Source organism: Phodopus roborovskii, unplaced genomic scaffold (assembly GCF_943737965.1).
Source record: "Phodopus roborovskii unplaced genomic scaffold, PHOROB, whole genome shotgun sequence".
NCBI lineage: Eukaryota > Metazoa > Chordata > Mammalia > Rodentia > Cricetidae > Phodopus > Phodopus roborovskii.
The window spans coordinates 12695143-12721101 of record NW_026126408.1 but is presented as its reverse complement, the minus strand read 5'-3'; the positions used below and the strand labels follow the sequence as shown (position 1 = coordinate 12721101).

The following is a 25959-nucleotide window of genomic DNA, read 5'->3' as shown; positions in this document are numbered from 1 at the left end:
TCTCTGTGTAGCCCTAGCTGTCCTGGAACTTGCTTTATAGACAGGCTGGCCTCAAACTCACAGAGATCCACCTGCCACTGCCTTCTGAGTGCTGAGTGCCCACCATACTCAATAAAATTTTAATAATAGCAACTATAACACAAAGTAAGAGAAGCGTTGTCAGTGTGAACTGGAGTCAGCATGAACCAGAGTTTCCCTAGTCATTCTCATTCTCACAGTGAGAAGTTCTGTTTCTTCTGATGTTTCTGAAACCAAATGTGGGGTGTTTTCTGACTCAGCTTCTCCTATTCTCCAGACACCACCTGGGTGTCTAACCATTCAGGGAAATTCCAGCACCATGCACCCATAGATCAAAGGGACAGACCCGGAAGGATCGTCAGATTACAGCTTTGAGTCATACACTTCTAAACCACCACCAGTCAATCAGAAGTTCCCATGACTTCCTCGATCCACCTTACAGAGCATCTCACAGAACTCAGGCTTGTTGCTTCCCTAGACTTTTTCTTTTGTCATAAAGGATAGAATCCAGGAACAGGAAAAGGGAAGAGATGTGGAGGGCAAGGTAACGTGGAGGGATGCCAAGCTTCCTTGCCCTCTCTGGGCACATCATCCATCCATCTAGCACCTCCATGAGATACCAACCCAGAAGTTCATTAAACCCTATTGTTTAGGGTTTTTTATTTTAATGAAGATTCCATCATATGGGTACAGTGATTACACTACTGGCCATTGGTGACTTAATTCAGAATCAAGTTCCTCTCTCCTCCCTCAAGGTCAGTAAATAGGGCTGAAATCTGTGTCCTTCTAATCACTGGTTTGATCTTCTGAATATAAGTTCCCATTGTTATGGTCATTATGGGTCTACCAATAGATATCAGGTAGCATAAATTCATGTGGCTGACTGGAGCTCATTAAGAATATCAAAAGACAGCAAATATTATAAGAACAATCTTAAAATTATGGTCCTCATATCCCCAGAACATGAACACTTTCCAAAAAGTCTCAGATAGTCAGGTAACCAAATAGCCTGGTTTATCTGTGATTTTGTGGGTCTTTGTGCTAAAAGGCAAGTCCTTGTCCTGGTGGTGAGGCCACACCCTCTATATGCCTTCCTTTCTAAAACATATATGGCTGAAGTTTTGTCTGTTTTTGTTTCTTGAGACAGGGTTTCTCTGTATAACAGTCTTAGCTGTCCTGTAACTCACTTTGTAGCCCAGGCTGGTCTTGAACTCACAGAGATCCACTTGCTTCTGCCTCCCAAGTGCTGGAACTAAAGGTGTGAACCACCACTGCCTGGGCTAGTTTGCCATTTCTACTACACACCCTTTCAAAAGTGCCCTTCATCCGTTTTGTGCATGTATGTGCCCTTGTGCACACGCATAGCTCAGAGGTCAGTGTCAGGTGTTTGTATCTATTGCAGTCCCCCTTATTTATCAAGTTTCTTATTAAACCTGGAGTTCACCATTTCAGCTAGGGTGGCTGGCCAGCAAGCCTCCAGGATTCACCTGTCTCTGCCCCCACCCAGTGCTGGGGGCTTAGAGATGTGAGCCTCCATGTCCAGGTTTAATGTGGGATCCCAGTTCATGCTTGTACAAGCACTTTACCATCTCTCCAGCCTCCCCTTCCCCAATTCTACATAAGCCATGCCTCTTAGTCACTCCTAATTTTATTATGGTGCATTATTTGGGGTGACAATGCTTCAGGGCACCACAAAAGAGACAAGATAAAATATTGGGGCCAGCAAGACAGTTTAGCAGATGAAAGCATTTGCTATGAAGCTTGATGACTTGAGTTTGATTTCCAGGACCTACCTGGTGGAAGGAGGGAATCAACTGTCCTTTGTCTTCCACATGTGTGCTGTGCCATGCACATACAATGAATAAATGAATAAAATCAAGGGCTAGAGAGAAGGCTCAGCAGTTAGGAGCACTGCTGCTCTTGCAGGAGACTGGAAATCAGTTCCCAGCCCCTGTGTCAGGCAACTCACTGCTACTGTCTAAATAAAAGTCCAGGGGATCTAACCCCCTCTTTAGGCCTTCATGAGCACAAGAACGCATACGACATACACTTACACAGATAGAAACACACACATCTAAACAAACAATATCTTTAAAGACAGCTATTAAAACATACAGTGATAGTCCAAGGACGGCAGAGTATGGAACACAGCTACTTTCCTGGAAAGCAAGCCAAGGAGGAAGCTGGAAGCCTCAGCTCCCTGGGGAGTGATCAGAGGAAGAGGCAGAACTGGGTTTGTTGGTGTGCATCCAACAATTCTGTGTACTTGACAATTTTACCAAACTGTCTTTGCACAGTCCCTGAGAGAAAGATCCAGAGCATTGAGGGGAGGGGGAGGAAGGGAAGGACAGAACCCATGATGTCATTATCTGACCTCTGTGACATAGTTTTTTGATGTTAGAAAGAGCTGCTTCCAGGGAAAGAGCCCCTCAGCTCCCACTGGGGGGCGGCAACGCCGCCCCTTAGGCAAAGCCTCAGTCTCTTGGAGCCTTTTACCAGCTCACTCTACTGTTGCTGCCACTGTGTCTGATAATCATCCCAGCCAAGGCCAGGCTGAGTGAGCAGGACACCAGTGTGAAGGATGACAAGAGGTCAGGGGAAGCCAGTATGCCAAGAAATCAAGATGGTTACAAAATCTGTGTGTCAGGGCTAGAAAGGCAAAAGCCTGCACCACAGAAGAGCTCCAGCTGAAAAAGGACTCAGCACACCTCTCGGACTGGAATTCTGGGTCAGAGTCTGTTGAGGGGGTCAGAGACTGGAGGTAGAGGGGAGTGGTTGATAGACTGTCTTAAGACTCTGCTTTCTCTCTCAGGACCCCTATTTGATGACGTGTCTTGTGAAACAGCAGAAGGAATCCACATTGGTAAAACTCACTGCACAACATCCTCCATTCCTTTCCCATCTTGGTCCCAACACCCTAAGCTGCCTCTTTTGACTATCCTATCCGTTCTCTTTCCAATCTGTTTCACTTTTTTGCCTTCTCTAAAGCATCTTGCCAGGTTTTCTGACCTCAAAGGTGATGAACAGCTAGTGTCTTTGTTGTTGTTTTGAATCAGACTCATGTATCCAGGCTGGCCTTGATCTCCCTGTATCTCTGCTGGGATTACAGGCTTGTGCCAGCATGTCACGTTTATGTGCAGTTGGGGATCAATGCCAGGACTTCATGCCTGCTAGGCAAGCACTCTTCCAGCTGAATTGCATCCCAAGACCTCACATCTGGAGTCTTGATGAGTTCACACTGGACCTGAGTGCCTGAAACACAGTCCAGAGAGGACCAACCAGTCATCCCAACACCTTGACCTCTGTCTTTTTCTCTGCAGGACCTACAGACTGTGTCTTCCACCTGGTTCCACCCCATAGTTGCAGTTGTCCCTTGACTCCCAAGGGACAACTCTCATCCCCCATTTCTGTACATCCCTAAGAGACAGTGAAGAGCCAAGCTTAGATGCAGTCTCTGGACTGAGCACACCAGAGTCGAGTAGAAGAGGCTTCGTGTCCCCTTGGCCTGCTGCGGACGCCTGTGGCAAAACTAGGCAGCAGCCAGGCAGGGGCAGAAGGCAGTCTTGAGTATCAGCCACAACTGCCCTTAGAGATCCCCACACTGACTAGTTAGGTCTCTACGAACTGGTCTTGTTGCCACACCCACTTTTCCCCTGGATTCAAGGCAATGTTGCCTCAAACCAAGGACCAGGCGCTGCTACAGAACACAGTGCCGCCAGGGTGTCCCCCGCAGGTCCTCTCTCAGTTCGTGGACTCCCCTCTACCCAACTTAGCATCTGTCTCTCCCCACCAGCCCCTCCCTCCTTCCCACCTTCCTTTGCCCTCTCCCACACAGGCCTATTTCCCCTTTTCTCCTCTTTCACAGCCCCACTCTCCTGGGCCTCGCTTCTTCTCTTCCGACTCAAATTCCGACTTTGTTCCTCTCCCATACTCTTCCTCTCTCCCAAGTTCCCCCACTTTCTTTAACCAAAACTACACGTGTCTTCCCTCGCTACACTCGTCCTCTCCCCCCAACTACCAGCTGTGCCTCTCTCCTCCTCTTACCCGATCCTCTTCGTTTTCCCAGGTTCAAAATTTCCCTCCTGGCCCTTGCCAATCTCCTTCCCACCTCCAGGACGTCCATAGTTCCACGATCACTTCCCCCAGCCCCAGCTCACCTCCTCGAGGGATTCCCAGTAACAAACAAACATGGCAGTGGCCTCAATCCACAAACACCAGGTCCCCTGGGGAGGCAAGGGGGTGCGTGGCAAGCAAGGTGGACCCTGCAGAATTCAAGGACCCAGGGGCCCTTGCCCGAGCCCTAGTTGTCCATGTGGGGCAACGCAGAATTGCACGAGACCTGCAGCTGTTGTTCCTGCAGCGCCTGTGGCTAGGCCCAACCCACCAGGCCCCAGTTGTAGAGTATCCCATTTGTCTAGTGTGCCTCCAGCCCCGCACCCCATCTTGCCCCATCCCCAAGTACAAGACAGGGCCACGGCTGGTTGCTTTCCCTCAACTACTACTGCCTTGTGTCCAGGGCCAGGATTCTGGGCCTCTCCGCATAGGCATTGGCTTCGGCCTCCGCTTGCCTCGGGGCCAGGCCAAGGCCTTGCATTTGCTGCCAGAAAAAAAGCGGCAGGAAGCAAGACCTCAAGGAGAGGTCCTCCGGAGTCAAATTCCTGCAACCCAGGCTCCAGCAGCTCAAGTCACAGGGACACTCTCCCAGGCCGGGAGCCTCATCAGGTCTGCAGGCCTCCAATCACTAAAACCCAGCCAGTGTTCCAGGCATCCACCTCAGGCACCAAGACAGGCCACTGCTTCCCCAAAGCCCAGGCCTGCTCCAAAGAGGCCGGTGTCTCCAGAATCTATTCTCCGAAAGTCGCCATCTTAATTCCAGAGCAGCGCAGACCCTCTGGAACACCTCCTCCAAACCCCACCCTACCTACCAGGTCTTCTCAGACCTTGGGAAGCCACCGAAACACCTTAAAGGGCTGGCTGGCAGGAGGCCAGGTGTGTTCTCCAGCCCTGAACCCTGGGAACCCCTTGTGGAGTCTGCTCTCCCCTGGTTGAAGAGGACCAGAGGCACCCAGGGCCCCATTTAGCCTTCAGTGTATCCAATAAAGCCTAACCCTAAGAATCATGTGTTTGTCCTGAGTCCTGAGTTCACAGGATGGAATCGATGGCTATAGGATGAGGCCAGTTTCTAATAAGGCTGGAAGGAAGGAAAGGTCAAGGACAGCAAATGACATAAACCCCTGTACCTGAGGTGCTTAGAGGCCCCTTGCAAGCCCTTCCCATGTTTTTTTTTTTTTTGTTGTTGTTGTTGTTGTTTTGTTTTTTTAATTATTTTTTATTTCATGTGCATTGGTGTTAATGCTTGCATGTATGAGGGTGTTGAATCCCTTGGAACAGGAGTTACAGACAGTTGTTAGCTGTCATGTGGGTGCTGGGGATTGAACCAGGGTCCTCTGGAAGAACAGCCAGTGCTCTTAACCTCTAAGCCATCTCCCCAGCCCCCCCCCCCCTTCCCATGTTTAATTCAAGTCCATTTTCAGGTCATTGGAATCAAAGATTAGGTCATTGGGTCCATTCCTCAAGGGACAGTCAATTGACATGAAGCAGCCCATTTTCCTCATAGGGAAAGACACTGCTAGCAACTCAACCACAGGCGAGCACAGGAATCCCACCACAGACCAGAAGCTCCCTCAGAAGGGTGAAGTGCAGGTAAATAGCTTCTGCACCTTGATAAGCCTCTCTGCCGATGCAGCAATCCAAATCAGACCAAGTCAAACCGAATTAGACAAAGCCCACATTTCATTGATACAGCGCTCCCGGATGGCCTTCCAGCCCCACCCTCTCCCCCCCATAGAGGAGATGGGAAAGAGGGACATGGAAAGCCATAAGTCTATTTTCTGGGGGACAGTTTAAATACCCCTCTGGGAGTGGTCTTGAACATCTCTGGGGGAGGGGTCATCATTTGGAGGGCTTTCTGAGATGCAGCAGTGTCTGGAGATAGGGGAGAGGGCTTGGGTGGAACCTCTACCATAACACTGTGTGGGGGGGGGCGGGAGGGACTAGAGAAATGGCTGAGGGATTAAGAGCACTGGGTTCAACTCTCAGCACCCACATGGCAGCTCACAGCTCTAACTCCAGTTCCAGAGGCCACCTGCAAGAAGCACACGCAAGGGGGTGGGGGGGAGAAGAGGGGAGGAGACGGGGAGAGAGGTACCAGGCACAAAACACATAGAAGACACCTGTCGGGGAGCAACTGCCAACCGTAACTTCTCTGTTCCAGAACTGGGTGTCAAGCCATGAGAAAGGGACCAATCCGCTGAGGAGGTCACTGTCAAGTAGGGACTGATTTCTTCATGCCAGAATTATTAGGATGCGGTGAATCTGATTTGAAGCTAGCTTTGGTTTTGGAGTCCCTCGCTGTGCGCTAGGAGAAATCACTTCCTCTCCGGAGTAACTCATAAAGGTCCCGGCTACAACATTTCCGGAGGAGGGGGCCGTCCCAATTGGAGAATTTATTAATTCGAGGTTTACTGATCTTCAGTAACCTCTTCCAGCTCCACGTTCCACGCCCCACACAAAGATGGCAGATCGGCCGTCATTCGGGACTATGAACCGGATCCGATGCCAGGGTTCCGTGGCAGCGCGTCCTGCTAGTGCTGACGCGGATTGGCGTCCTGCGCTTGCGCGGAGAGAGCCGAGGAGCGCGGCGCGTGCGCACTGCGCGTCGGCGAGCTCCAGCCAGACAGCCGCGCCAGCGCAGATCGGATACCTGCGGTGGTTTTGAGGGGTGGCGAGCCCGCGGGGCTGAGAGAAGTCCTCAGGTTTCCCGGCGACGGCGGTACCAAGTTCGGCAGCAGTCGGAGGCAGGGCGCGGCATGTCGTGGGTTCCGCGGGGCTGGCAGTGAACGCGCGTGCGGGATGGGCCGGCGCCGGGGTGTGGAGCTGTACCGGGCCCCGTTCCCGTTGTACGCGCTCCGGGTGGACCCTAAGACCGGGTTGCTCATCGCTGCTGGCGGAGGAGGAGCCGCCAAGACTGGCATAAAGAATGGCGTGGTGAGAACGCGGGGCTACTGGGAACGGGTCTTGCCGTGCCCAAGGGCGATTCCGGGGTGACCGGAGGCGGGCCGGAGGGGGGGGATGCAGGGGTGCGCGGTACCTCTACTTTAGGCCCTACCTGCTTCTAGTGGGGAAACCATCCTGGCTGCTGGTTTCACCTATGAAGAGTGATGGTTGAGGCGTCCAAAAACAGCCTGACAGCTGTGCGGGTCTGTGAGGGCTGGGCTGCCCGCCCACGCAGGACCGCGGGAGCTGGCCCACGGCTCTTATTCTGGCCCTTTCCAGGAAGGCACATAATGTGCCTTCAAGCAGCTCGAGCCTGGATTCCTTTCGTTCTGTAAACGGGACCTAGTAATCTAAGCCCTACTTGTACTAAGTGGGGAGCTCCAGTAAGAAAATAAAGCTCTAACAACAACAAACCCCATGAGCTAGAGGCGCAGGAAGCAAAGGGATACAACAAAGACAGAACTTGAACGACTAAGACTAGGACTTGATGTGACTTCCGGGCTTGCCTGAACTTTGCCCACCTTGGTTCCCTCCCAGCACTTTCTGCAGCTAGAGCAAATCAATGGCTGCCTAAGCGCTTCCTTGCTGCACTCTCATGACACAGAGACACGGGCCACTATGAACCTGGCGCTGGCTGGTGACATCCTTGCTGCCGGACAGGATGCTCGATGTCAGCTTCTACGTTTCCAGGTTCATCAACAGAAGAGCAATAAAGCAGAGAAGTCAGGTGAGGAGCTTTGGAAAAATCACTCTAATCTTGGTCTCTAAAGAAGAGAGATTAGGGTCTCAGTAGCACCAAAATGCTCTCTCTCTACTGTCACTATAGAACGACTAATACTAATTAATACAGAAGCCTGGAATCTGCTAGGTTGTGGTGGTGCAATCTCGGTTCTTAGGATTGAAGGCAAGAGGATTTAGAGCTAACCTGAAAAAAGTCAGCACTTAGGAGGCAGAGGCAGGCAGAGCTCAGTGAATTCCTGGTCTATAAAGTGAATTCCAGGACAGCCAGGACTATTAAAAAGAGAAACCCTGTCTAGAAAAACAAAACAAAGAAGTCTGGACCCTGGAAAATTGTTTGTGTTACAGGTTCCAAGGAGCAGGGACCTCGACAAAGGAAGGGAGCAGCTCCAGCAGAGAAGAAATCGGGAGCTGCAGTTCACCCTGAAGGGGTTGAACTCAGAGTAAAGAATTTGGAGGCAGTACAGACAGACTTTAGCACTGAACCACTGCAGAAAGTTGTGTGCTTCAACCCTGATAATACCCTACTTGCCACTGGAGGGGCTGATGGCCATGTTCGAGTCTGGAAGGTGTGGTTTTAGGGGCCTAAGGGAGATGGATATCAGTTGCAATAACACTAAAACTGTGAGGCTCTGAATATGCAATCTGGAAAACTTGTGAGTGGCCATTAGGGTAAGAGAGATGGGGATCACAGTGTTCTTGCTATGTCTGAACCATGATACTGGCTTGGCTTGTAGGTACCTAGCCTGGAGAAAGTTCTGGATTTCAAAGCACATGAAGGGGAGATTGGAGATTTGGCTTTGGGTCCTGATGGCAAGGTAAGGAGGTAGGGTGTGGGATACTGGTGCAGAAAAGGGGGGCTCTTATGCTGCTCACCTAGTAAGTAAATGTCCTAATTGTCCATCTTTGGAATCTTTACCTGTGCCCAGTTGGTTACCGTAGGCTGGGACTTGAAGGCCTCCGTGTGGCAGAAGGCTCAACTAGTGGCACAGCTACAGTGGCAAGACAATGGACCCACCTCTTCTAACACACCATATCGCTACCAGGCCTGCAGGTGTGAAGATCACAGAGGGTGCCTAAAAGAGGCATACCTCAGCTGTCCTGGGGAAGTGGGAAGAAAAAGACTGGAGGGAGCTGGGGGTGACTGTAGCCATGTTGGAGGTCATTTCAAGCGTGACCGGGGTACAGGAAGGCACAAACATTTTTCCCGGCTTCCAGGTTTGGGAAGGTTCCAGATCAGCCCGGGGGACTGCGACTCTTCACAGTGCAGATCCCCCACAAACGCCTGCGTCAGCCCCCACCCTGCTACCTCACAACCTGGGACAGTTCCACCTTCTTGCCAATTCGGACCAGGCCCTGTGGCCATGAAGTCATCTCCTGCCTCAGTGTCAGGTCTGAGGTGTTGCTGCTTAGCTGGAAAGGGGGTGCTTACGGGAGCTTGGGAGTGAGTCCGACTCAGTCTCTTGAGGGCCACTGTGGGGTGCAGGGGGTTCTGCACAAGCTTCCAGAACAATGAATACTTTGTGTGTTACAGTGAATCGGGTACCTTCCTAGGCCTAGGCACGGTCACAGGCTCTGTCGCCATCTACATAGCTTTCTCTCTCCAGGTAATGGGTGGAGGTTGGCATGGCCCTGTGGGAGGGCTACGGGCTTACTTCCTGAGTGTACAGGAAGGAGTTTGGCCCAGTCCATAGGGGAAGCCTGCTGGGGCTGTGGAACATGTTTCCCAAAAAGGAGCCTCTAACTAGGCTTTCCTCACTTGTTTTCTCCTTCTCTAGCGCCTCTACTATGTGAAGGAGGCCCATGGCATTGTGGTGACAGATGTAACCTTTCTACCCGAGAAGGGTTGTGGCCCAGAGCTTCTTGGGCCCCATGAAACTGCTCTTTTCTCTGTGGCTGTGGATAGTCGTTGCCAGTTGCACCTGCTGCCCTCAAGGCGTGAGTCACTGTTGTGTGTTGGGGGTACAGCTTCATCTTTAACTAATTGACCCCACGTACCTGTCTGCCCCTCCTTGAATGAAAGGGGTCGGTTAAGGGCTCTGGTTTTGACGCTCTGAGCGTCCTTGGCTCACTCACATCTTCCCTTGTCTCACCCTCAGGGAGTGCTCCTGTATGGCTACTGCTGCTGATATGTGTGGGCCTCATTATTGTGACCATTCTGCTGCTCCAGAGTGCCTTTCCAGGTTTTCTTTAGCCTCCCTGACCAATGGAAATCCGACTTGGACACTGCCACCTCCCAGAGCAGAATCACTGAGGTCCACAGCTGAGGCTACTTACAGTGAGACTGGTGGGCACTGTGTGTCCCTCGGCCAAAGCCTGCCTGTGGCCTCGTGTCCCTCTGGACACGATCTTGGGGGCCCTACATTCATCACCTGTGGATGCATTTAGGACAGTGTGGTCTGAAGCCCAGGCTCACTACCTGCCTGGTTCCCTCTGCCTCCCAGGGCTCCAGAGTTGAGCTCTTCCTTCTCTAGAAATATGTGAAGATGCCCAAGAGCCTGGAGGCATTGCCATCCTTCTTACAGAAACTGTGTCCCCTCCTCCCCTTACAGTCATTACACAAGGTCCTTGGCTTTTGTTGAGACAAAGTCTGGGCTGGCACATGCTGTTAGGGCAGGAAGATGTAAAGGAAGACTCAGGTAGCAGTGGTCTGTGGCTCAGGTGGGTAGCATCAGGCCAGTCAGACCACATGTACAGTAAGCTTCTGGATGATCGGGCCTGAGGAAAGGGAAAGTGACCCTCAGCTCATTAGATGGGAAGAGTTGATATTTAATAAACAAAGAAAGATTGAACCGAGACCCTCCCAAACAGTTCTCTTGTCAGCTCTTTCCGTCTTCAGAAGTGAGTGGCCCAAGGTCAGGCAGCTCCATGGCGTGCTGGAAGATGGCTCGGGCAAACTGGTGGAGGACGCGATTCATGTAGCAGTGCTGCCGGGGCAACAGCCCTTCCAGGAAGCCAATGTGGCCACCCCGGGCTGTGATGAGTAGTGCCACGCAGGGAGACTTCTGAGCAGCCTGCAGAGGGAAGGCTGGGAGGGAGTCAGGAGGAGGAGGTCAGAAAGCTGTCCTGCAATGAACCCAGCCAGGCTCACACCAGGTACAGCCCACATCTGTGGCTCACTAGCCTGGGGGGGTCAGGGCTTTATGGTTGAAGCCACTCACCGTGGACTGGGGAGAAGGGATCATCTGCTGCATTGAGGCAAAGGACAGGGGTATGGATGGCATCCACCTTGGTTCTTGGGCTTGAGGCCTGGTAATAGGCCGCACAGTCTTTATATCCAAAAGCCACAGATGTGTAGCGCTCATCCAGCTGGCGGATTGTGCGGGCCTGTGTGGTAGAGGTATGGTAGGCTGTGATATCACAAAATCGGAGACAACAGGAGACCAGCACTGGGTGAAGGGATGACTGTAAAATACCTTTATCGCAAAGTCTACATCCAACACCTTTTCAATTGTCTTTCTGTTTCTGGAAGAGAATACATTAAGGTTTGTCTGTACTCCTAGCTCGAAGCTCACAGCTTCTGTTTTCTTACTTCATCAAGAAAGCCCCATGTGGGATTGACCCAAGCCACTAGCAGATCCTGGGATGTGTGCTGTCCTACCTGGCCACAAGTCGGCAGAGTCCAGCCGTGAGGGGCTGATTGAAGAGCAGTGAGTTGAGCGGTGTCTCCAAAGAGTCAACGGTCTCAAAGGAATCCCAGCATGCAGACATTGTCAGTCCTGCTACCAATCCTCCAGCCTTCCCTGTCCGTGCCAGGTAGTTGAGCACCAATATTCTGTAAAATTGGATGAAAAGGCCATGGAAAGTATTGGCGTGAGTGAATTGGGGCAGAAGAGAAGGAAAAGACAGAAGATGAATAACTGGGTCTTTGTTATAAACCCAGGCAGGTATTACCCTCCAAAAGAGATGCCCACAGCCAGCAGTGGAGCTTGGGAGTGGCGGCATTTTATGTGCTTCACAGCTATCTCTAGATCTTCGGTGTTACTGGCACAGTAAGCCCTGTGAGTCTGAGGGCAAATTGGGTCATTGGCTAGGGAAAGAGGCTCTTACCAGAAGGCAACCCAATGGAAGGGCTTGGGAGGCAGTGTGGAAGGGTGGGGGAGTAGGTAAGTAGGCAGAGCCCTAGGGCCAGCGATCTCTGCAGGAAGCAGGTGCAGGACCATCGCAAGGAAGGGGGGGTACTCACCAACAGTTCTTCCCCTCGACAGCCACGGTTATTAAAAACAACAGCCCTGGGGCAACACAGGTATGTGAGGCAAACCCTTCCAGGAAGGACCTCCCCTTTGGTAATCCAAAGAGTACTGTATCAGGGTCAGGTCACATTCCCTTCCCAAGTTCTGTACCATATCCTTACCTATAGCCATCTTTCAAAGCTTGGTTAACTAGGTGTATGATGTATGGTTCCTGGCTACTGCCGCTGATGCCTGGAAGCAACAGTACTATGGGCTGGGTGGTAGGGTCCGGGTACTGACTGCTCTTAGGCTGCTCAGCCCAGTCTAGAAGGAATTGGCCTCCATCTGGAGTCTGGAGGACTTCACTGGGGTTTAAGAGAGATGGGTATACAAATACACCATTAGGAATTAGACTTCAAAGGTCTGGCTCCCCTACAAGCTCTCAGTTTGTCATGGGTATTTAAAGGCATGCTTTATACAAAGAAATAAGGCTGGCCATATAGAATGGATAGATGAGCTATTAAGCTTGTGTAGATGCACAATCTCATGTGCTCAACACAAAGGGCACAGGTGGCCTTCATTTAAAGAGATGGAACAGTTTCCCCTAGGAACCAGCAGCTTCGAGTGCTGATCATCCTTACCTCTGGTAACACACTTCAGGCTGAGACTGCAAGAGGACTCGAAAGATGGTTTGTAGCCGTCCCTCAAAACACCACAGCGTGGGGTAGAAAGTCTCCACAGTGATTGGACAGTGTTGCTCCAGGAAGGCCAGAAACTGGGGTCCAGCTACCAGACGAGGCCTCTGTAATCACACAACAATTGGCCTGGAGGTTGAGTGATTTCTTCCCCCGAAGTCCAGCCTTTAGGACACTGCTTTGCCACAGCAAAGGGTCAAGCATAATTGTGACTAGAATAGCCAGGTCACCTTAAATAATACAGCCCTCTAGTGTCCCCCCAAGGGACCCAACATGGATGCTAGAAAAGAAAATGACCTGTAGGGGCAGTACATGCTCTTCAAGGCCCAGACATCTCCAGCCCAGGGTGGCTGGTTTTCTGAGACAAAGTTGTACCATGCCCAGGCTGGCCTTGAACTCATCAAAAATTTTCCTGCCTCTGTCTTGGACTCCTGTCACCATGCTCTGCTAGTTGGGATTCTTGACCAGGCAAAGAAATGTCAGCACTATTCAGTCTGTGACCCTCACATTGCAGGTGAATTGTCAATTGCTTCCCTGAGCTTGCTGTGCTCAGTCTGGCTCTTGCTGTGTGTGCCCCACTGTCTTCAGCACCCCGTTGTCTGCATACTTGTGTCTTTCTCTAATGTGTGTGCTCAGGGTTCTCTTACAAGGGCACCTCATACTCTCGTGGGGAGCCCCAGTTCTTAGGCTGTGCTGTACAGGAGGAAGCATCCTAAGGTGAACAAATATTTCCTTTCTTCATGCCAACTAGGGGAAAGGGAACAGAGATGGGATAATAGGAGCAAATGAGGTCAGTAGGAACAAAGCCCTGACTCAGCCTCTGCTTGGCTCTGCATAGCCACATGGTAAGGGGGAGGAAGGGTCTAGCCTCATAAACTTAAGGAGGGTATGCTGAACAAAATCCGAAGACTATAAAGACTGAAACTGAAGGGAAAGGTATAGTAGCTCAGTGGTTAGCCCTATGTTCCATCTCCAGCATCAGGGAAATAATTTTTTTTTTTTTTTACCATAAATGGCATTTCCAAGTAACTTAATCAGATCCTGTTTTACCTACTTTAAAGGGACTAAGCAAATGATACACTAACGAGGCCTAGCTAATACTGTGACTTGGACCCTGGTCCTTAGCCTTGGAATAACAATGCAATCACTGCTATAAAGCAGATTAATCCTGTCCTTATTCGATAAGATAGAAGTAAAGAAATTATGACTCTTATAGGTTAATTGGTCTGTCCAAAGGTAGAGCAAACAAGGGCAAAACAGAATAGCTATGATATAAACAATAATAACTTGTATATAAAATTGTTGAATGCTCATTGAGTTCCAGATATTGTGCTAATAAGCTTTCTCTGTGATTTTAAAAACATGTTTATTTTTTTATTTTTATTTAATATGTGTGAGTGTTTGCCTATGTGAATATTTGTGCACCACCTATATGTCTGGTGGCCCTGGAAGCCAGAGAGGGTTACAGACAGTTGTGAACAGGGAGTGCCATGTAGGTGTGAGGGACATTAACCACTGAAACACTGTTTTACTACTAATTCACATTACTTTCATTTACCAGTGGCCACAACGGTTCTTTATTCTCTGAGACGATCCCATGACCCCCACTGTGGGCACAGGACCTTGCTGTGTTGCCCTTTGCCCAGAATGGCTGGAAACTCTTAGGCTCAAGTGATCTTCCTGTCTCAACCTTCCTCAGGAATAAGCGTTTAACTCCTATAGATCTTTTAAAAGAATTTCAATCAATACGTTTCTTGTTAGACTCTTTTATCTAAATAGATTTTAATGAGATCAAAAACGTTAGCTTTCCTGGATATGTAGATTATGTATTTTATCTACATCTCAGTTTGGAAAATCTCCAAATTGACCAAAAACAACCTGTTAAGATTTTCTCAGCATGGTACACACAAAGAGTCTAGAACTTAATACAGGGCTGAGTGCGTAGGGGTAGAATTATCCATCTGTCCTAAGCTTGGCAAGAACCCAACCAGTCCTCAAGGGAAAGGAGGCTCAGCTACATTGATGGACTGGTGCCACAACCACACAAGCATCCGTTCCATTATTCTGTGCAGTTAGCGAACATAATCTGCAAATTTTAGTTAGGCCACCTAAAAAAAGGAAAGCGGAAAACGCAATCTCTGACACTTTAGGAAACCCTCCACTCCACCTTTATCCAAAGGTTGGTCAGCAGTATAGGGGGGCACCCCTCCACAGGGGAAGATTCTGAGAATCTAAAGAGGCAGAACCAGCATTCTAGTAGGTCATAATAGCAAAACGCACTTGACGCAGGAGAACCAACTACCCAAGCTTTCAAAAAGGGCTGGAGCCCAGGCTGGAGACTACCCACCCCCCCCCCAAAAAAAAAAAAAAAACTATAGTACCCTAAGCACGCCGGCCAGAGCTCAGCCCTCACCCACCTGGGGCACACATGCCCAGTAGTAGCCCAAGTAGAGAGCAACGCCAAGAGCCAAGAGCAGAGAGACTGTGTCTGACCAGGTGCTGTTCTGCAGGCTCAGGGAGGAACTCAGCATCTTTGTTGTGTACTGGTATTCCATTTCCCAGGCTCTCGGCCGGCTCTAGCTACTGAACTTTGACTCTTCCGCTTGCGGTTTGTCGTGGACCCGCCTCTTGCACGCCATTGGCAGGCCTCTGCAGGTCCCACCCTCCGTTGGTCCCGCCCACCGCCAGTCCCGAGGCGAGGGGCGGCGTTTGGCGATCAGGCGAACCTCACAAATCCAAGCGGTAATGACCCAGTTGCCCACGCCCCTCCGCTCCTGCTTCCCCTTGGTGGGGAAAAGCTCAGTCCCCCAGGGCAAGCAGCGCCCCTGCAGCTGCCATCTTGGTGAGTGCCATCTCTGGACGGCGAGGGCTAAATCGGGCTCGGCAGCCGCTCCTGTGAGAATATTCTGCTCAGTCACTAAGTCAGCCATTCACCACCGTGACCCTCACACACTGGGCACAAGCACTGCCCAACATTGTTACATACTCAGGTTTCAGCCGTTTAGTGGTGATATTTTACTCCCTGGTCTCTTACAATCCCCGCCAACAAAAAGGGTGCAACAGATGATTTGCTCATCAACTCTATTCCAGGCATTGGATATGAAGGTCCCAGGGATCCTGTCCCTGTTTTCATTAGGGTGTTTGAAGAGGGACTGCAGTAGAACCTTGGCTTCCCACTGTAGACTGGACTCATCCACGAGTTGTACCACTCCTGATCTAGGGATAGTTCAACGTATGTAATGCAAATCTCTCCATGAGATTTGAGTGTTGAACTCTTAGGTCAGGAAACGGTACTAGGAAAAAGCCCTGCTGCTCTGTGAAAATAGTGCCCAACTTGCATTGGGGAAAGGCAGAAAAATGAGTAGGGAGTTTCCCAGGCAGGTGGGAGGTCAGAGTGCCAGCCCCGGAATAAGTGAAAATCCGGAGCCAAGAGAAATGTGTGGCTGAGTGTGTGGGTCATCAAGGATCAGGTGCTGAGCTTCCTGGGGGCAGGAAGCACCCAACAAAGCGCTCAGGAAGAGAACAATCATAGATGATTTAAAAGAAACCCTCGAACTACTTAGAGAAGGAGGAGAATAAAGACAGAAGCAAAGGGGCCAGTTGGGCGCTGTTAAGAGCACTCTGCGCACCGGGGCACTGGCAGGGAGAAGAATGAAGATCTTCAGGGTAGAAGGCAGAGTTGGCTGGACTCTTCAGAATGCTCTCAGGTTCCTGACTGCACAGATACAGGCATGTCTATTCCCGAGGTGGGGAGACTGGAGGAGGGAAAGGTTAGAAAAAGAAAACAATGCATCCTGATACACGTGTTGGGCTAGAATGCTGGTACACGTTCTGTTTTCTTTTCCCTTGAAACCCAGAGCACGTTTTCTCAAGCAACCTCTATGCTCCAGAGCCCTCCCCAGGTTATTGAATCTGGTTAATCCTAGCCCTGCCCCTGCCTGTCTTTCCCTGAGAGGAAGGCTATGGATTATGCCTGCTCTTTGCTCCTGTCTGCCTTCCAAAGGACAATGATGCTTCACCCTTAGGACTGTGCATGCCTTGTCTTGCCTTTTGTCTCCAAGCACTGACGACCATTAAACTTTAAAAGCATTGACCACTTTAGCATCAGACCCAGACCCAGGCACAAATCAGTAAGATGTTCAATTCCTGAGGTCTGGGCCTTGTAAACTACAGTTAGAGATCTTGGAATCATTTCCATTTAGTTGGGGTGGGGTGGCTTTTTGTCTTTTTTTATTTTGTTTTTGAGACAGGATCTCACTGTGTACCCCCTGACTGGCCTAGTAACTGCTATGTAGACCAGGCTGGCCTTGAACTTGAAGCAAATCTCATGTCTGTCTAAATGCTGAGATTACAAGTGTAAGCCACCATGCTCTGCTCATTAACATTGAGGTTATGAATTCATTTGTTGAGTTGGCTTTTTAAAATACTGATAACTGAATGTTCTAATAGAAATGTATTCTTCCAGTCTGGACACAAGAATCAAGATGTCATCATTGTGGGTCCATTGGCCATCTATGTGTGCACCTCCCATTGCTTCTGAGGGTTGGTTGGTTCAGGTCTCTGTGTCTATCTTTTTATGTAAATTAACCCATTTGTTAGTGGTTAGGTGGGTCTCAAGCAGTAGCATTTTTACTGGTCTTACAGTTCCTTCAGACTTCACTGTGATGGCAGGAGTAGTGTTGTAGGACCAGGTCCCACCAGCCTCTGTTTTCATGCAGGAACCACAGTGCCAGATGCCAACAGCTTGTCTCTTCATCTTGGTCTTGCCACAGAATGAGCAAGTGTACTTGCAGAACCTAAGCCCAAGCACGGAGAGTCTGTGTCTATCTTTACATGGTGATCCCATTAACAAAATACTACCATCTGAACAATTTTTAAATATCTTTTTCTATGTGTTTGTCCTTGTGTGTTTGCGGGGGTGCATTTGAGTACAGCTGCCTGAGGATGTTAAACGAGGGCATTAGATCCCCTGGGACTGGAATTGCAGGTGATTGGGAGTCATCCAACATGGGTGCTTGGAACCAAACCTGGGTCCTCTGCAAGAGCACACTGTGCTCTCCCACCACCCAGCCCTACACTGGACAAGTTATAAGCAATAAAAATTTGGCCAAGTGGTGGTAGAGGCGCATGCCTTTAATCTCAGCACTTGGGAGGCAGAGACAGACAGATGGCTGTGAGGTTGAGGCCAGCCTCGTCTACAGAGTGAGTTCCTGGACGGGTTCTAAAGCAATACAGAGAAACTCTGTCTCGGAAACCCCCCCAAATTTTTTTGTTGTTTTTGTTGCTCTCAGTTTTGGAGTGTGAAACATCCAAGATCAGATACTAACAGGGCTATCCACACCATCCCTGTGTCCTTACATGGTGGAAAGAACAGCAGGGCAAGAATGCAAAGGCACATATGACCCGAAGCTTCTCCCAAAGGGGTATTAATTCACCTCAGGGCTGGAACCCTTGACTTAACCATGGCTCAAGTCCCCACCACTTAGCACCACAGCAAGGGTGAGTCTCAAGACATTTATTTTGGGAGATACTAAAGGCTACCTCAGTGTTATTACTGCATGTGTTCAGTTTTGCTCAGTTATATGGAATTATATACTTCAGTATGGCTTCATCTAGACTAATCACATCTGCATTACCCTTTTTCCAAATATGACGGAATCCAGAAGTTCTGGGAGTTACAGCTTCAACAGGTGAGCATTTGGAAAACAACCAAACCCCTGACAGATAACGATGGAAGTTACATGAACAGATGAACACATGAGCAAACAAAGAGTGAGGAGGGAATCCCAAAGAACACCAGTGCTTGCTCAGAACTGAGACCAACTGACCAGACAGGGAGGAGGAGCATGGTGCATCCTGTAGACCGATTCTGGCCAACCTTGCCCAACAGCGCCACCCACAGGAAGGATAGCCTGGGTGGCATATGGTTTGATGGCACTAACTGGAGGTTCTGATGGAACTGAAAGAAGCTGAAGATTCTGAGGCATGAGATTATTCAAAAAGCTAAGTCCATGGGCCAGTGGGTGAGACATAGCCCAGAGCTTAGTAGGACTTGCCACTGGGGTAAACGTAGGTGGCACTCCATTTTCGTCTTAAAGCTGTGGCCATAGAGCTGCAGCACCTGTGCTGGCAAAGTGCTGCTCCTGCCGCAGTGGTCTCCCCTGACACCTGTCCTGCCTGCCTCTCCCCTCACGTGGAACCTCTCCCCTATACTGGGCATGCTCGCAGCGACACACCGACATCTCCAGCTTTAACAGCTGGAGAAGAGCTTGTTCAGGTGCCTTGATACACCTACACTGTCACACTGCTAGATAACCGGCACTATCTTGACCACACTGCTCTTCCCACTGAAAGCGGAAATCACACATACTAACAGTAAATCATGTTCTATTAGTCACAAACAAGTTTCTCAGATAAAGCCTGTGGTGCCACATCGTAATCATAGTTAAAGACATTTTAAATGAACACCAGCCTCATACTTGTCCAGTTGTATCTATTTCTCTCACATAACACCGTGCCTCACCACTATTTCTCCGTGTGTAGCACATCAGTCTCAATATTCTGTGACTCTGCCTTATACACAAACCAGACTCACCGCTCTGACTCTGGTTCTTGAATACATGCCTCATATTCATGGCTCACCCGTCGCCCACACAAACACCCTTACAAATCCTTTCAGGTCTATCCTACATGCAAATTCCGCCTCAGTCACATTAAAAAAAAAAAAAAAAAAAAAAAAAAAAAAAAACACAAACCAAGCTGTCTCCATCTGGGTCCCAGTGACACACCCGAAGGCCCTCATGGAACAAGGCCAGATGGAGGCGCTGCAAGACAGGTCTTGGCAGGGCGGGGCGGTGGCCCTCCCATGGCTGTCGCTTGCTCCGGACTCTGCCCGGGTTTGGGCGGCGGCTGCAGGCTGGAGGGCGACGTGGAAAGGCCACGTGGAGCCGCCCGGGGGAGGGCTGGCTGTGGGCAGGCGGGTGAGGACGGCGCGGTCCCTATAGCGCGCACGAAGCCGGAGCCTCAGTCGCGCCCAGCGTCTCCGCAGCAGGTGGGTCGGACTCGGGGAGAGGCTGGGGCCCAGCGGGCGGTGGGGGTACCGGGCTCCTTGAGGGTGAGTGTGAAGACCTTCTGCCTCCAGAAGGATGCCCGAGAGCGCAGTCCTCTGCATCCCCCGCTGCGGCTTGGACTCAGCGGGAGGGGGGGAGGTTGGCTCTGGCCTCCTATTATCACTGGGGAAGAGGTCATCCCTGAGAGCAGATAGGGGAAGGGTGCAAAGCGTCCCCCGAGGCCCCTGGGTTTGATGACAGGTCCAACAGTCCCGGCCCTAGGGTTTCCAGTAGCTAGCTAGGGTTCATCGTCATTCAATAGATGGAGATGATTGAAGGGACGCTGACCATCATTCAGCCATAAGTGGCTGATCCAGGTGTGCGCCCCTCTGGCTGCATAGCTGCATTTATTTAGAACTCCCCTCCCTGAACCCGGACACTAGGGCTAAATCAAGGAAGATGCCTAGATTCACATAACTTCTCCACGGTCAGAGTTGTTCAGAAATGACATGGATGCCCTTCATGGTGCCAGCTCCTGTCCTGGAAAGGTTCAGGAGAGACATTATGGCTATTTGACAAGGATACTATAAAAGCAATGTATCCACGAGATGGGAAGCCATACAAGCTAAGCCTCCAAAGACTCCCTGCCACATTGTGGAACATCTGCTGACCCTAGCTTAAACCTATGTTACCTCATCATACCCTCCCGAAAGTCCCTATGAAACATCCTCATCTTAAGAATGAAGACCCCAGGGCTAAGAGAAGTTAAGACACTGGCCTGGACCACATAACAGTGCAGAGGCAGGATCTGACCAAAGGTCCAACTCAAGGCCAAAGTCTCCTCCTGTGAACTAGGGCAAAGGCCTAAAGAAATTGGAGGCAGAAGGTTGTTGTGGGTGTGGGTGTGTGTGACTTTAGTAACTTTACTGAATTATATCCCAACAGTTAACTAGCAGTTTCGGTGGCTTTCAAGTATTTGTTAAGGTAATTTACATTTATGCATGATATAGTTATAGGAAATGGCTAGGATCATTTTTATTTTACAAGCAATTGTTTCTGATATTTACAAAAGCTCTCACAAGGGCTTAAAACTGTGTGAGTATGAGCAAGTCATATTACTCCAGCCTCATTATTGCATAATTCTCTTAAACAGCAGCTGAAAGCATCAACAGAATATTAGACTCAAAATCCACATGTGGTGCTTTTCATTTTTGAGGTAGACTGCAACTGAATACAAAGGTTATCAAGAGGGGCTAGGATGAAGGTGGAACAGGTTTGGGCAAAAACTCTAAAAAAAAAATAAGAAAATGTAGCATGCATGCCATTGTTTGAAGCAGTGTTTGCTATAATGGATCACTGGCAGATGAAGTAAAGATGTGACACCCAAACACCCAACTGAGGACTCTGGACCGAGAAAACAAGGAACCGTTAAAGTTGGAATAGCCAGGTGTGTCGGTGCACACCAGCAGCCCCGGCGGCACTTGGATCAGGAGTTCAGGGTTACCCTCAGCTACGTGATGAGTTGTAGGCCAGCCTGGGATACCTCCATGAGACCCTGTGGAATTTTTTAATTAATTGGTTATTTGAAACAGGAACTCTCTGTACCCTTAAATGTTCTGGAACTCCCTTTGTAACCAGACTGGCCTGGAGCTCACAGAGCCCTCCTGCCTCTGCCTTTCTTTTATGTGTATGGGTGTTTGGACTGCATGTATGTCTGTGTATCACTTGTGTGCAGTGCCCTCAGAAGATAAAGGAGGACAGAAGAGGACAGCAGGCCCTCTGGAACTGGATTACAGAGAGTTGTTAGTTAATATATGGGTGCTGGAAATGAACCAGAGCTCTTAACAGCTGAGCCATCTTTCTTTCCAGACCCTGTTTTTTGCTTGCTTGTTTGTTAAAAAAAAAAAAAAAAGTTTTGAATGGACCGGCAAAATGGGTTGAAGTACTTGCAAGCAAGCCTGAGGACCTCAGCTCAAACCCCATGTACCACAAGGCGGCAGGAGAGAGTCAGTTCCCAAGAGTTGCCCTCTGATTGTCACAGGTGCACCCTGGCACACACAGGCCTACACTCATGCACACATATCCACAGTAATAAAATAAACAATAGAAAATGGTTTTGGAGCAATGGAGTTCTAGTAAAGGGAGACGTATCTGATGCAGTGTAAAGACAGTAAGTACCACAGGCTGGGGCAACAGTAAAAGGCTGGGTGTGTGTGAGAAGGAATTCACTCTCTTTTTTCTGTTTTCCGCAATCCCATGAAAGTGGGACTTGGTTCTGTCCACTACACACACTAAATAGCTCCAATGTAACAGTTACAAATGTGAGGGACTCACGGGTCAGAGAAGAGGATGTTCTTAGCTAGTGAATCTAGTGCCTTCCTGAGTTTTAGGTTCCATGGATGAGAGGTCCTGTTCCTTTGCTTGGACCATCAAATATCTGATTTTTTTCTAAACAGAGATGGGTTGGGGGGGGGAGATCTCAGTTTGGATGGGCATCTACTCCTTGGAACCTCACATTATGTGTACATATCCCTGGGATAAACCAGAAAGTTTTATGCTCTGTTTTTAATGGACTTATTTTATATTTGACCATTTCCGTATAATCAAGTCTGCATAGTGTAGAGACAGCCAGGCTGGCTTTGAACTCACAATCTCCTTGCTTTAGACTCCTGAGTGCTGGGGTTATTTATTTATTTATTTACTGAGGTTTTTGAGATAGGGTTTCTTTGCATAGCCTTGGCTGTCCTAGAACTCGCTCTGTAGACCAGGCTGGCCTCAAACTCACAGAGATTCCTGCTGCCTCTGTCTCCCGAGTGCTGGGAGTAAAGAGGGACGCCACCAACACCCGGCTGAGTGCTGGGATTATAGGGCATGTACCACCACACCAAGCCTCAGTAGGTTTTTCTGTAAGTACAGACTAACAGTCCATCTCTCTGTATTCATTTGATCTTTTGTGAGTGAGTCCCAGCAGTCTAATCTATCCTTTTCCCATCTGTAAATGAATGACCTGTTCTAGAGCAGACATACTTGAGCAGCACTTAAGCAGGGCCAATGGGACACAGGGAGGAGCCCAGAGCTACCTTCTACCATGCATGTCTGCTCTTACCCACTTAAAGCCTGGAGCAGGATTTATGTGTTTTCCTGCAACCAGGTCTTATGTAGAGCAACCTCCATGGGAGGTTGCTGGTGTGCATGTATAGTCCTCCTTGAGCAGATATCCTTTTTCCTATGCCACATGTTTCTCCATGCAATGAGGGAAGTCATTTCTGTCGGATCCGTGTGTCCCCAACACTGTGGCAGACACCCCTCCCCTGACTCTGATTCTGTTCCTAGCTCCAGTCTCAAGAAGGATGCTCCAGTGTCTGATGCAAGTGTTGGTACTGCCACTATTGCTGCTACCTTTGGGTCATGCTGCTCCTAAGGATGGAGGTGCAAGGTAAGAGGGTAGAAGGGCAGGACCCTGGGCTCTGGAAAGATTTCAGGACTCCTCTGAGGAACCAGGAACCTGCTGAAGTGTAGCTTCCTTCAATTATGTGTTCACATCCCAATCTCCTGCCTTGTGGTTATCAGAATGTCACAAGTAGGGATTAGAGCATATTTGTAGACCCTTTTGCAGCCAAGAGTTCAGCTCCAGTCCTGTGTAAAGCATCAGGAAGAAGCTAGAAACTGGGACAGGGGCTGCAATCTGTGAATCTAACATTGGAGATACCAAGGAAAAAGGGATCATTAGCTAACATTTCTGACTTATTAGAACTGCTTTCTTTCTTTTTTTTTCTAATTTTTTAAACATTTATTTATTTATCATGGACACAGCATCCTGCTGCTGGCCAGAAGAGGGCACCAGATCTCACTGTAGATGGTTATGAGCTACCATGTGGTTGCTGGGAATTGAATTTAGGACCTCTGGAAGAGCAGCCAGTGCTCTTAACCTCTGGGCAATCTATCCATCCACCTAGGACTACTTTCTTATACTCAGTATGTGCAGTAAGATTGTGGGTATGAGGGGAGAATGATGCTGGAACAGCCTTGGAAAACTGATAACAGTGACCAAAGTGGCAGCATTAACTCCTGCCAGTTCTGCCATTCCAGGCTGATGTGGGCACACAGTAGCCCCATGCAGAAGTAGGAATACATTCTGAAACCCTAGGCAGACTTAAAGTCCAGGCTGGCATCTATGTCCTCTGCTTGAAAAAGGAAGATGCAATGATATGTCATGGAGCAGACTGGGTCTGTAGGTACCTGGGCATTGTTACCAGCCTTAGCTTGACATCTGCTCCTTGGATCCTGGCACTAAAGAAGCAAAACCCCTACAAGCCATGTCTTGACACTCACTGGACCATCTCATGGGGCCTCCACTGTGTGTCCACTATGGTGGCCTCAACCTTACCAGGCATTTTCTTTGCATGTAAGTGTCTGTGTGCATTGGGGGAGGGGGGGGCGGGAGGCTGCAGAATCTAGAAGACAGGGCTGGGTCTCTTCAAGTTGAAGTTATAGGTAGCTGTAAGCCACCCAATATGGGTGCTGGGTGAACTTGGGTCCTCTGGAAGAGCATCATGTATTCTTAACCATTGAGGTGTCTCACCAGTCCCTTCTTTGGGTTTTCTAACGTTAACTAAAGCACCTGAGCTGCAAAAAACAGTCTTAGGAGATAAGGTTCTATTTCCAGTGACATTGGAAGAGCTTTCTCCTTACAGCCTTTTCTGGGAATTTTCAGGGGCAAGTCCTTTTGGGTCTGGGGAAATCTGCCGAGTGGCTGTTAAGCTAGGCCTTGGGCTGATGCTTCTCTCCTTGTTCTAGGATGGACCCTGAAGAGCAGCAGCAGCTCATGCTCAACCCCTTCCAGCCAGGCCCTGAGCAGCTCCAGTGAGTAAGCTGGAGCTTTCAGTAGATATTAACTGGTCAAGCTTGGGTCACGGACAGGACTCTCCTGACCGAGTTGCCACTTTTTCAACAGGCGCCTGCGGAATTACCTCAAGGGACTAGAGAAGATGGAAGAGGATCCAGAACACATGAATCGGGAGCAAGGTAAGGGGCTGGTGCTCGGCACGGGCCCTGGGAGGCTCCTGGGGACAGAGCTGGGATTGAGTGCTGACTGCCCTGTGAGCTCTTGCCTTATCTAACCCAGATTCTCTTCCCTAGTCCTGCTCTACCTCTTTGCTCTCCACGACTATGATCAGAATGGACAGCTAGATGGCCTGGAACTGTTGTCTATGCTGACAGCAGCTCTGGCCCCTGGAGCTGCACACTTTCCCATCAACCCGGTAAGTGCTGCTAGAAACTGAGGGACTAGCGCCTTGGAGCGTTGGTCCTTTGGTAGACTCCCTGAAAAAGGAAGCTCAGACCCTACGCAGCAGGGACAGGGCTGTTGGGGAAGACCTGGGTTACTGAAAATATCTATGGTAACTGTTTCCATAGGTGATCCTGGTAGTGGACCAGGTGCTTGAGACCCAGGACCTGGATGGAGATGGGCTCATGACTCCTGCAGAGCTTGTCAACTTCCCAGGAGAGGCCCCCAAGCATGCAGAGTCCCTTCCTCCATCTCTCCAGGAGCCACAGCCTGCTGGGAGACAGTTACAGTTAGCTAACAGTCCATTGCAACCAGAAACCCAGCAATCCCTGGAGACTAGAGAAGAAACTAGGGGCCATGTGGAGGCCAAAGAGGAGTCTTTGGAGCCTGAGCATCAGACAGGGACCGAAATAGATACCCTCAGTCCTGAAGGGGAGGTTGGGAGACAGACAGAGGCTGAAGGAGATGTCCCAAGTCCCAGAGAGGATGCTGAGGGACAGGTGGGGGGCAAGGACAATGAAGGAGAAGCCAAAGAGCTGCCAGTGGAAACATTAGATGCCATGAACACTCCAAAGGAGGTTGAGGCTCATAGTATTCAACTAGAGAACGATGAGATATAAACTAGATGGCATGGGCTCATATCCCTTAAAATCTCAGTGCAGAGCAGAAGCATGAAAGGTGGAGTGTGTATGTTGGGATAAGAGCCACCTCTGACGTGGGTATGGTGGCACAAGCTAGTAATCCTAGAACTTGGAAGACTACAGCAGGAGGTTTGAGAGCCCAAGCTACACAGCTGATGGAGCCCAGGCTGGGCTTCTTAGTAAGAGCCTGACTTGATGAGGGGGAAGAAAGCACTCCTCCATCCCCTTTCTAGCCTCAGGAGAAAGCAGGATTTTCTGTACAGCTCAGGGAGACCCTAAGCTGAGAGGTAGCTGTCAGACCCA

The 25959-nt window shown here is 49.7% G+C and overlaps 4 protein-coding genes across 5 annotated transcripts; 3 read left to right on the top strand and 1 right to left on the bottom strand.

Annotated features, from left to right (window-relative positions):
* The first annotated feature begins 3639 nt into the window (after nucleotides 1-3639).
* Nucleotides 3640-5134, top strand: Prr30 (proline rich 30). Its single transcript, XM_051181778.1, has one exon. The coding sequence runs from the start codon at nucleotides 3686-3688 to the stop codon at nucleotides 4886-4888; it is 1203 nt and encodes a 400-aa protein (XP_051037735.1). The 5' UTR covers nucleotides 3640-3685; the 3' UTR covers nucleotides 4889-5134.
* Nucleotides 5135-6755: 1621 nt separating this feature from the next.
* Preb (prolactin regulatory element binding) lies at nucleotides 6756-10610 on the top strand. Of its 2 annotated transcripts, none has more exons than XM_051181776.1 (9): nucleotides 6756-7065; nucleotides 7679-7801; nucleotides 8161-8381; nucleotides 8550-8630; nucleotides 8742-8866; nucleotides 9031-9204; nucleotides 9347-9419; nucleotides 9591-9750; nucleotides 9912-10610. In XM_051181776.1, the coding sequence occupies exons 2-9, from the start codon at nucleotides 7693-7695 to the stop codon at nucleotides 10004-10006; spliced, it is 1038 nt and encodes a 345-aa protein (XP_051037733.1). In that variant the 5' UTR covers nucleotides 6756-7065; nucleotides 7679-7692; the 3' UTR covers nucleotides 10007-10610. The 2 variants fall into 2 exon arrangements, with proteins under 2 accessions (XP_051037733.1, XP_051037732.1); XM_051181775.1 differs by having other exon boundaries at nucleotides 7612-7801.
* On the bottom strand, nucleotides 10561-15249 carry Abhd1 (abhydrolase domain containing 1). The gene is made up of 9 exons (XM_051181777.1): nucleotides 15097-15249; nucleotides 12626-12786; nucleotides 12167-12349; nucleotides 11999-12044; nucleotides 11707-11819; nucleotides 11414-11587; nucleotides 11229-11277; nucleotides 10974-11139; nucleotides 10561-10840 (listed from the first exon to the last, which is right to left on the bottom strand). The coding sequence occupies exons 1-9, from the start codon at nucleotides 15232-15234 to the stop codon at nucleotides 10632-10634; spliced, it is 1239 nt and encodes a 412-aa protein (XP_051037734.1). The 5' UTR covers nucleotides 15235-15249; the 3' UTR covers nucleotides 10561-10631.
* A 7812-nt stretch (nucleotides 15250-23061) lies between these two features.
* On the top strand, nucleotides 23062-25796 carry Cgref1 (cell growth regulator with EF-hand domain 1). Its single transcript, XM_051181773.1, has 5 exons — nucleotides 23062-23164; nucleotides 24526-24591; nucleotides 24683-24753; nucleotides 24868-24989; nucleotides 25144-25796. Exons 1-5 carry the CDS (start codon nucleotides 23079-23081, stop codon nucleotides 25633-25635), a joined length of 837 nt encoding a protein of 278 aa, XP_051037730.1. The 5' UTR covers nucleotides 23062-23078; the 3' UTR covers nucleotides 25636-25796.
* Nucleotides 25797-25959: the final 163 nt, after the last annotated feature.